At 35.1% G+C, this 11,235-nt stretch overlaps 1 protein-coding gene across 1 annotated transcript; it reads left to right on the forward strand.

The window, feature by feature from the left end:
* Positions 1–4,755: 4,755 nt before the first annotated feature.
* LOC146915109 (large ribosomal subunit protein uL6-like) lies at positions 4,756–6,538 on the forward strand. The gene is made up of 3 exons (XM_085717668.1): positions 4,756–5,309; positions 5,667–5,789; positions 5,886–6,538. Exons 1-3 carry the CDS (start codon positions 5,217–5,219, stop codon positions 5,970–5,972), a joined length of 303 nt encoding a protein of 100 aa, XP_085573794.1. The 5' UTR covers positions 4,756–5,216; the 3' UTR covers positions 5,973–6,538.
* Positions 6,539–11,235: the final 4,697 nt, after the last annotated feature.

The raw sequence follows: 11,235 nt of genomic DNA on the forward strand, positions 1-11,235 counted from the left end.
AAACTTAGTAAGACACAATGTCCAGAGAATGACCAAGAAAAAGAAGAAATGAGCAAGGTGCCCTATTCTTCAGCTGTGGGTAGCCTTCTGTACGCAATGATTTGCACAAGACTAGACATTGCTTATGCGGTAGGAGTTGTGAGTAGATTCTTGTCGAATCCAGGAAATGAGCATTGGAATGCTGTGAAATGGATACTGAGGTATCTAAGAGGAACTGCCAAACAATGTTTGTGCTTTGGCAATGAAAATCAATTACTCATTGGGCATGTAGATGCAGATATGGCAGGAGATGTAGATTCTAGAAAATCTACTTCGGGATATTTGATTACTTTTGCAGGGGGAGCTGTCTCATGGCAATCACGACTACAAAAGTGTGTTGCTTTACGTACCACAGAAGCAGAGTACATCGCAATTACTGAAGGTTGTAAGGAGATCCTGTGGATGAAGAAGTTCTTGCAAGAGTTAGGCCAGAATCAAGAAAGTTATGTTCTATATTGCGACAGTTAAAGCGCGATTCAACTCAGCAAGAACTCAACATACCACTCCAGATCAAAACACATTGATGTGAGGTATCACTGGATTCGTGATGTGTTGGAGAGTAATTTGTTGAAAGTAGAGAAAGTTCACACCAATGAGAATGGAGAAGACATGATGACAAAACCTCTACCAAAAGAGAAGATAGAGTTTTGCAAACAAGCTGCTGGATTGGCAGCAACCCCAAACTAATCAAGGTATTCCCCTATGGCTGGAGGGGGAGAAATGTGGGGTCCAGCCATTGCCACATGTCCAACATACATTTGACAAAATGGAAGGTTGCATGTGATGACAAGCAGCAAGATGCATGGTGTACACATGGTGTAGTGTATGAGTGACACATGTTGTGGTGCATGCAAAGGACACTTGGTGTGGTGCATGCATTGCAAGGGACACTTGGTGTTTTGCATGAAAGGCAAATGACAAGTGTCTTCATGCATGTAAGGCAACTTTGGCTTGCTCCTCCTGTAAATAGGACCATGAGAAAGCATTCACAACACACCACAAGAGAAGAACAACAAGAAGCAAGAGAGAAAGAGAGCCTTGCTCAAGAGAAAAGTCATCCTCATAGAGAGTTTTCTTGTGAGAGAAATAGTAAGCCAATTTGTGAGAGTTTTCCTTACAAATTGAGAGATATATTGTAGTAAGATCCACCTAAGGGTGAAGTTGTTGTATTCTCATTATCATTATAGTGGAGGTTTTAAGAGGCCCAAGGGTCCCGTGGTTTTTCCCTTTCTCACTTTGAGAAGGTTTTCCACGCTAAAATTTTCTTTGTGTCACTACGCTTATATTTTCACGTTTCCGCTAGTGCCTATTTTGAGTTCACGGAGGAGGGAAATTATGCAGGCATTTCCCAACATACTCAAAGTGATAAGCATATAAAGAAATGAAGATAACTAAACATTGTATTTATTGCGACAAAAAATTGAGGCCTTTAACAAGTGAAGTTGTTAATAAGCTAAAAAATATCCTTAATTACAATAATGGAATTCCACCATATCATTTAAGGTCTTGCATGATTCTAATTTCTCAAGACATGGTTGTGGGTATGGAAGTGCAACTAATTTTATAAGATATGATATGCGATGCATCACAATCTTATGATATGAGATTATATATACTTTAAGGGTAGCTTTTAGGCGAAAACTTGAATTATCTTTCTTGATTTTTTGTATAAATTTTATATATAGTTTTTAATAGATATCTACAAATTTTCACGGATACCTAAAAATATGCAGATTACCTGTTTAGCGGATACCCGCGTGGATATGGGTGGGCAAGACAATATTTATCCAACTTATGCTGAATACAGTTGGTGAACTTGAACTAGAAGTTGAACGAACACTCCCTGAGCAGACAGCCTGATATGATCAGCTTCAATTTCATTTGTGCCGGCGCTAGGAGCTGATTCTGTTTCGAGTTCGATTCAATTCAAAACTTAGGTATACTTCTTTACAATGCTCGACCAATTACCTACTCCCTTACTTGCCCCACTTGAAATACTAATTATGTTTTTCCAACAGATTGAAGCAACTCCTCCCCATCTCTAATAGTGCCACCCTCGTCTCCATACTTCGTATATAAAATTCTAAACCACAAACTCTCTTTTCCTCCTTCAACCTCCTCCACCATTTACCTGTTAATGATAAATTAAACTCCCTAATCTTTCTGAACCTCAAACCTCCATTCTCTTTTTCGAGACAAATTATATTCTAATTTATCAAAGATATTTATCAAAGTCCTCACATGCGGAACCTTAAAGAAGGAAAGAATGTAGATCGAAAGATAGGACATAACAGACTTAGTCTTTTCAATTTAGAAGAGAAAATGAGTAAGTGGATCACCTTGAAGAAACCCTCTTTCAAATTTGAACTCATCCGTCGGCAGTGGCGGAGCCACATTGTGGTGAGGGGATGCACTTGCCAACCCGCAAATTAATTTTTTTTTCACATATATCCCTATTGTTTTTGCATTTTGAACCTCCTCATTTTACTTTTTGCACCAGCTAGCAAAAAACCCAAACAACTTTCTCTTCATTCATTTACACATGTTAACTTCTCTCTAACCTATATGCAATTTGGGGTCCTAATGATATGTTTATGTTGTGAAATTGATTAGAGTTGTAATAAATTATCAATATGTTGATTTTTTTGATATGCAATGGTTGTTTTATATAGTCAAAATTGAGTGGTTGTTTTGTTGATTACACTAATTAATGAATTCTATGGATTGATCTTATAATGTTGTGAAAATTCCACTAAATATCAAGAATGTATCGTAGAAAAATTAATAAAGAAGTTCTTGTTTGAAGCAAGTTTATGAAATTATGCTCTACAATCTTTATCTAATTCTTGGAGTGATTCATAAAAGATTAGTTTTGTTTGTATGGTATGTGCCGGAAACCTGGAGTTTGTTATTTCCTTCAATTAACATGTATCGTAGGGACCTCTTTTGCTATGAAGATTGTGAAAACTAAATTGAATAATAAAATGGGAGATGAATTAATGACCAATTTTTTTAAAAAAGAATTAATGAACAATTGTCTCATGAATTTATACCGAGCAATATGTGTTCGGCAACATTGATGATGAGTTGATTATTCAACAATTTTAGAACATTAAACCCAGTAGAAGACATTCGTAGAGTATGTTTGGAATTTTTTGTAGTACAATGCAAATTGAATACAATGTAATTCTTCGAATATAATATTATTATAAGGATGCAATATGTAAATTGAATAGTGTACTCTTTGTTTATAAATGAAATGCTTTGGCTTAACAAAAAAACAAAAAAAATCGAACCCCATAATCCAAGGTCCTGACAACGTCACTGTCCGTCAGACAACCATTCACTAAAACTGATGTTGTAAATATCTTATTCTTAAAAATATAAAAAGGAAATGTTCAATTTTATCCTTTTATTTAAACTAGGCTTAATTGATGTGCCGGTCCCTTAACTTATTTCTTTTATTCAATTTGGTCCCATAAGTCTTAACTTTCTCAAACAGGTCCCTTAACTTACTTCTTTTATTCAATTTGTTCCAATTTTGATAATTTTCAATCGCCTACAAAAAAGAGATTGTTGGATTACGGAGGTCTACGAGATTTTACAGTGTATCACCGACACCTAATTATTTACTTTCTTCTTCTTCTTCTTCTTCCATCATCTTCATTCATCCTTCATCAATAAAACCCAGAAGAAGGAAGAAAAAAAACTCAATCAAACCTCAACAAGTTCCAAATTTGACATAAGAAACAATGACCCATATGCAAAAGCACGCGTGGATCTGTGCTGTTCCTTAAAAATAAATAAACTCAGCACAAGATTCCAAAAAATCTGCACCAACTGATCCATGTTCCCTCGGTGGTTGGTTCAGGTTCGGTTCGTCAGAGGGAGTTTCCCAACAAGAGAAAGAACAATATTTGACACTATTGGTATGGCAGAAAAAAAAAAGAGGAAGAAGATCAGTTGGTGCAGATTTTTTGGAGACAATACAATTTTTTTGTTTCCAATATTAAAATCGAGTTAAAAAACTACAACACACCATATTTTTTTGCAATGTTTCAAACAATGTTTTAAATTTCATTCAACATTACAGTTTTATTTTCATAAAACAATATAGACAAAATAAAAAATATGGACAAAAAGTAATGTTGTTATGTAAGAAATGCAAAAGACTAATGATCATACCTGATCAGAAAGTGTATGTCACTGCTTTAAATGCGGTGGTTTGAGTGGTGGTTGAATGCGTCAAGAGTGATTCTTGGAACGGCGAGGGGGTTGTACCTCAAGTTAGTAGAGATCAAAGAGTGAGGGTTTTGAGGAAGAGAAAGATTCTACCTTGGGGACTGCTAAGAGTCCCCTATATATAGAGGTGGAGAACTGCAGAGCCGTTGTAATGACACACCTGGGTTCGGCGGTTACGAAATCGTGGGAAGTGTAACCGCCAGAGAAATAATTGCGGGAACGTGCAGAGAGATGTTGTGGCTCGTTTGAACCGGTTCTGCCTGCTCCGTGCACCCCCTTCACCGAGAAGGGGTATGTTGCAAGTAAGTTTGCCAAACGTAGTGTTTGGGTTGGGATTGTATTGGGCCTAAGTAAATTGGCCAAAAGTTCTTTTGGCCGGTCCAGAACAACTAACATTTAAACACCCTTCTCAGAATTGGATGCTTTTCATTGTCGACAATTTTGCAGAGGATAGGAAGTGAGTTATTATATGAAGAGTGCTGATACACATACCACCATAGGTGGCATACCACTCCTACACCCCTCCATTCACACACTGCCATGTAGTCTAAATGAGTGACTCATCCTGCCCCCACCAAAACTCATTCCTTCACTCTTTCCCTTTTCACTCTCTCTCCTTCTATAGAAAATTTCCATCGATCTCTCTCACCTCTCTCTATCTCACCACCACACTCCTCTTAACCACCACCACTCCCTCTTTCTTTCTCGTCTGCCACCACCATAACGGCCACCACCACCGAATCCTCTCCTGCTGATGCAGGATGAAATCATTCCATTCGTAAGCGAGGTCGAAGCCCCTTCTACTCCAAAAAACTTCTATTCTTCTCAAGATCGATGCTTGGTTTGGTTCCAGGAAAACCTCCGCCGCCATCAGAACTGCTCTCAGCCACGTTGAGAATCTCATCACTGGTGTTACCAAGGGTTTCCGCTACAAGATGAGGTTTGTGTATGCTCATTTCCCCATCAACGCTAGCATCACCAATGACAACAAGTCGATTGAGATCCGAAACTTTATTGGAGAGAAGAAGGTATTCAATTTTTTTTCGTAATCATTATTTTTATTTTTATTTCTTCAATTTTAGGTTAAATAACCTTGTTGTTTTATGCAATTTTAGACTTGATAACCCTAGTTTTAATCTAATTTATAATCTGTAATTAGAATTTTTGTATATTACAGACGTTAAACATTAATGTTTATTAGTGCTAATGTTTTTTTGTGATTAAAAAATGAGTTAATCTTTTATCTGGTGATTAAAAATGAGTTAATTTTTTTATTTTGGTAATTAAAAATGAGATAATGTCTGATTTATTTGGTTATCTGGTTTAGTTATTTGTGATTTACTAGTTTGAGATCTGTGGTATTGAATTGAATAATGTTGTATTAGGTGAGGAAAGTAGATTTGCTTGATGGAGTTTCAATTGTTCGATCTGAGAAGGTGAAGGATGAGGTTGTTTTGGATGGAAAGGACATTGAGCTTGTTTCTAGGTCATGTGCACTTATTAACCAGGTACACCCCTTAACATGGTCCATGAACATGCTTTATTTTTGTACATTTTGCTCTTTGTTTATGTTTCTGAATGTTGTTGTTGTGTTTTTGGAACAGAAATGCCATGTTAAGAAGAAGGATATCATGAAGTTTCTTGATGGTATTTATGTTAGTGAGAAGGGATCGGTGGTAACTGAAGAATAGACGGTGATCCACAAGGCACCAGATGTTATTATGTTTTTTGTTTGTGCTTCAAGTGATGAGAATGTTGCCTACTGTGGTGAAAGGCCTGATCACCCTTCGAGAGAATTTTCTGATTTCAATATCCTAAGGGATCATTGTGGTGATTATGGTCTTTATGAATGCTATACACTACTCAAATCATGTCTCACTTACGAACCTTCAAACCTCCAAGGCATGATTAAGACGTTTCAAACCCCTTTAAGAGCTCATGGAGGATTACTATCAAGGCATCTATGTGCTGTTGATTACATTTTGGTGCATGGCAGTGACACAACTATTATGATTCCATTTGGGTCTTTCAATTCATTCCAAACAGTTGATCAAAACAAAGTAAAGTTCACGGCAATAGTGGGTGATATGATATTAAGTCTTGACTTAGGGAAATATTCAACAAGAGATGACGTCATTCATTCTTATGAAATTTTGAGTACATGGATTGATTGTAAGGTTGGGTTACTTGTCCTTTGTCATGATACACTCTTAGCTTTGAGTTTAGGGCGCAAGTTAAGGCCTCTAGAATTCTCCCTGTCAAGAAGATTCAAGATAAACCTTTATTCATAGACATTAAAGCCAATAACATCCCCAAGGGGCTTTTCTTTGTACTTTATGTTGTTGCTTTTGGCTTGACTAAGTTTTTTGAGGTTGGTGATTATAGTTGCTCTTCCACTCTAATTACTCGTCCCTTTGGTTATCTTATTTGGATACATGGCTATTTGCTACAAATCCATGCCAAGATGTCATTTGAAGAATGCGTGTTTGCTTTCAAGGTTGATGACATTGACATGTTTATTTCAACAATGTGTAATTGCATAGAGAAGTACCATGAAGCAATAGCATTACCAATACCTTTCTGGACTCACAAAGGAGAAACTCATTTGACATGCTCACAGTGGAGAGATGGTGAACATTAGTTCCAGATTGAGTCACGCATTATTGATGTTCTCTTGTTCATGGGAAGACCCACTTGATATAGGAAATAGACATGTGGACTCATAATAAATAAGAGAAGGCCAAGGGAAAAAGGAGATTGTGATAATCTCATTCATTCTCTCTGTTATTCTCTGCTCCACTCTGTAACTCCTTTTCTTTCCGTACCTTTCTGTTATCTTCATTCCGTGTAATTGATCCATTAGAGATCTTCTTTCACATCAATATTAATGAAACTTTCCACTGCAATTTTAAGTTCATTACACTTGATGTCTTTATATTTTGCAGCATCTGAACAAATATGGATTAATTTAAGTCATTAGCATTTAAGTTATTTTCAATCAACTAATTATAGCTTATTTTGAAGGAGTTAATTGCTTTTAAAAAAAATTAAGACATCAATAATTGTCCCATGAGTCATCTCTTTTGAACGAAATTATTTACATCTGGGAAATATAAACTAGCCAAATATATGGTCTGTATGATCACATTTTTACAAATACGTGACCACTATTTTTTCATAAATTAGAATTTGTCCGTCCTTAGGCGTGATAAACTTGCTGATTGTAAAACAGGTTATTTATGGTTGGAAATGCTTTTAGTGCAGTGATCAAATGAGATCATTCGTTCGATTCGCCTAAAACGATATTATTTACATCTGGGAAAGAAAAACTAGCCAAATATATGGTCTGTATGACCACATTTTTACAAATACGTGACCACTATTTTTTCATAAATTAGAACTTGTCCGTCCTTAGGAGTGATAAACTCGTCGATTGTAAATCAGGTTATTTATGGTTGGAAAGGCTGTTAGTGCAGTGAGCAAATGAGATCATGCGTTCGATTCGCCTAAAAGGATATTATTTACACATGGGAAAGAAAAAACTAGCCAAATATATGGTCTGTATGACCACATTTTTACATATGTGTGACCACTATTTGGCTAGTTTATCACGCATATTAAAAAATGTGGTAACACATACCATATATTTGGCTAGTTTATCTTTACCAGGTATAAATAATCTTGTTTTAGGCAAATCAAACACATAATCTAATTTGATCACTGCACTAAAAGTCTTTCCAACCATAAATAACTTATTTTACAATCTGCGAGTTTATCACGCCTAAAGACGGACAAGTTCTAATTTCTGAAAAAAATAGTGGTCACGCATACTAAAAAATGTGGTCACACATACCATATATTTGACTAGTTTATCTTTACCAGGTATAAATAATCTTGTTTTAGGCAAATCAAACACGTAATCTAATTTGATCACTACACTAAAAGCAGTTCCAACAATAAATAACTTATTTTACAATTTACGAGTTTATCACGTCAAAAGACAGACAAGTTCTATTTTCTGAAAAAATAGTGGTCACGCATATTAAAAAATGCGGTCACAAATACCATATATTTGGCTAGTTTATCTTTACCAGGTATAAATAATCTTGTTTTAGGCAAATCAAACACATAATCTAATTTGATTATTGCACTAAAACCATACATAGTGCAATTAGAAGGAATAGTACATTACAAGCTTAGTCAGTACCATACTATAGTATTGTTCAAGAAAGTTAGTAACTAACAACATATTATGTTTCATTAATAATATAGGTTTAACATGGTCCTGGTAAATTTAAAAGAGCATAAAAAAATTTACATTAAATTTTGATTACGCCACTACACTATTTTTATTCTTCTTCCTCGTATCACTCTTCACCCACGGTGTTCCAAGAACCCCGCTCTTGACACGATTTCTTGACTTATCTTTTATTCGAGTGAACACGGTTGATGCTTGGTGATCTTCATCATCTGATACATTTGATGATCTTCATCATGTGGATACCCGAACCTTTGCTTGGTATTATATTGTAAGCTTCACATTTGGTATTCTTGCACCCTTTCTTTGGCATGTTAGCCTGTTAAAAATCCAGCCATAAAAGGCCATCGTACTCTGGCCAAATAGATGAATCACAACACCAACCATATACTCTAGCCAATTAACTCTCTCTCCGAGCTCAATATGACAACATTAGAGGCCATCATTTCAACACTAACACCTGCATAACAGTCCCACAATACAACACCAGAAACTGAACCAGAACACAAGCTTACGGTAAAAAAAAATTGGCTGCACTATAGTGAAGATTGAGCAGCTTGAATTGACAAATAGAGAGATGTGAAAGCAATAATAACAAAACAACAACCTCCATAATAAAAGAGATCATAAATATCGCGACGAGCTATTGCACTTAAGTCTTGTTTGGATACAAAAACTAAATTAAGTACTTATAGCACAATTGTCTATTTTTCACATAACCAATTTAATTGATAATACAAAATGTATAGGTTCCTGCGTATATAAATATTGATCACATGCTTTGAAGAAACAACACGAGCACTGTATATTATATCCCAATATTGGAAAGTCAATAGTAGAACATATAATCATGAAGCAAAATTTGATAATTAGCACAATAATTGCACTTTTGATATTTTGTTGATAAATTGGAAAGTTGATATTGTTTTCATAGGAAAAATATATATAACCACATAATTGAAGCATATAACCACAAATTTTCAAAGGCGTAACCAAATTGTTGTTCTACATTCAAAATTGGTCACCTATAAGTTTATCAACATCACAACAGAAATCTAATGCAATTAAGAGACCAAGAAACATTTGATTGAATCATCTTATTATGAAATCTAATCTACATTACGCCTCCATTGTTAACTAAGAAACTAACACAATTTCCACAAAAAAAGTAAAGATTTATTAAGAGACTAACCCAGTCTCTAAAGACTTAATCGATCAAACTCAATCAAACACTAATAACATCAAATTCCACCCACCATTAACTACACATCTTCAATATCTTAGCTAAAGTGCATATATGGTTCAAAAAAATCACTTTATATATTCCATATTAGTACTCTGGATTAACCAAATTGAGATTTACAATTTTCACAAAAATATTTAAATTTAAATCAAATTAAATTGATAAATTAACCAAATTGAGATTTACATTTTTCATAAAAAATGTTTAAATTTAATTCAGATTAAACTGATATGAGGAACAAGAGAATTGAATCACACAAAAAAAAAAAGGAACAAACAAAAATCGCAAGATGGAACAAGTGAATCGAACAAAAAGACCAGAGATGAATATACCTGAGTTGAAGATGGGAGAGGGGGAAAACAGGAGGAACAAGGTAGGAATTCCTGAGCGCAGAGAAATCGACAGCTACGACAAGGATGTGGTTGGAGATCAACCTTCCAAAAAATCTATCAAGATGTAACGGCTACGGCATCGACGAGAATGGTGGTGGAAATCATCTTCCATGGAGAAGAAAATGGAAATGGAACAAGAGTGGGAGAGAGAGAGGACCGACTGAATGAGATGAGAGAGAGAGAGAGAGAGAGAGAGAGAGAGAATGTGCAACTTTTTTTTTCCTTTTCTTTTTATCTTCTGGTATGACATGGATTATTAAGGCATTTCTATTTTTAATCATTTTTTTATTGCCATGTCATGGGTGTACCAAAAGGGTGTACCAAAAGAGTGGTTCACGAATCTTTTTCCTTATATGAAACTTTGTTTAAGTGTCTATTTTTGTATTTTAGTATTACCAAGTTGTCAATTGTTTGTACTTTTGATAAATTTGACTTTTCGTATTTCAAAACAAGTTAGTAGTATTAATTAAAGGTATATTTAGGAAAAAATAATAAATTCATCCGGTAATTTACGAAGGGTTTATAGATTGGTTGACACATTCCCTCAAAAAAAAAAAAAAAGATTGGTTGACACATTTTTTTTTTTTTGTTTCTGACACTTTCAATAGTTAGTTCCCGACAAAAAATGATTAACAGTTAGTTCCCCTAAAAAAGTTCATAGTTTGTTAGAGAATAGTTAGTCCCGGTATAAATGCACATTGTTTGATACGAAGCATAACTAAGAGACATAGGTTTCTCTCTCCGCCGTATTTACTTTCTCTCTCTGAATTAACCGTTAATTTTCACTCTCTCTGAAACAAAGGAGTGAGAATTAGGTTTCTTATTGTTGCCGTTGCGGAAGTGGTCGTGGAAGAACAACAATGGAGTCTCCTGAATCTTCTCATCTCCAGAAGGACGAAAGAAGCACGCTTCTTCACCTTCTCAAGGTATATCTCTCTTCCGATCTGATCGGTTTCACAATGCTCACTATTAGATTTGATTAAATTTTGTATTATCATTACATATGTTTCTTCAAGTTAACTGGTGCGAATGATTTATTGTCCATAGCTTTCGCATGGAGA

Source organism: Medicago sativa, chromosome 6 (assembly GCF_051527215.1).
Source record: "Medicago sativa cultivar Bolivia chromosome 6, Bolivia_mono, whole genome shotgun sequence".
Classification (NCBI taxonomy): Eukaryota; Viridiplantae; Streptophyta; class Magnoliopsida; order Fabales; family Fabaceae; genus Medicago; species Medicago sativa.

Bases quoted from the DNA above. Each gene is read 5' to 3' on its own strand.
- LOC146915109 (XM_085717668.1), top strand. From the start codon at position 5,217: ATGAGGTTTGTGTATGCTCATTTCCCCATCAACGCTAGCATCACCAAT. The intron at 5,310-5,666 runs GTATTCAATTTT...ATGTTGTATTAG, and splicing joins ACTTTATTGGAGAGAAGAAG to GTGAGGAAAGTAGATTTGCT. The intron at 5,790-5,885 runs GTACACCCCTTA...TTTTTGGAACAG, and splicing joins CATGTGCACTTATTAACCAG to AAATGCCATGTTAAGAAGAA.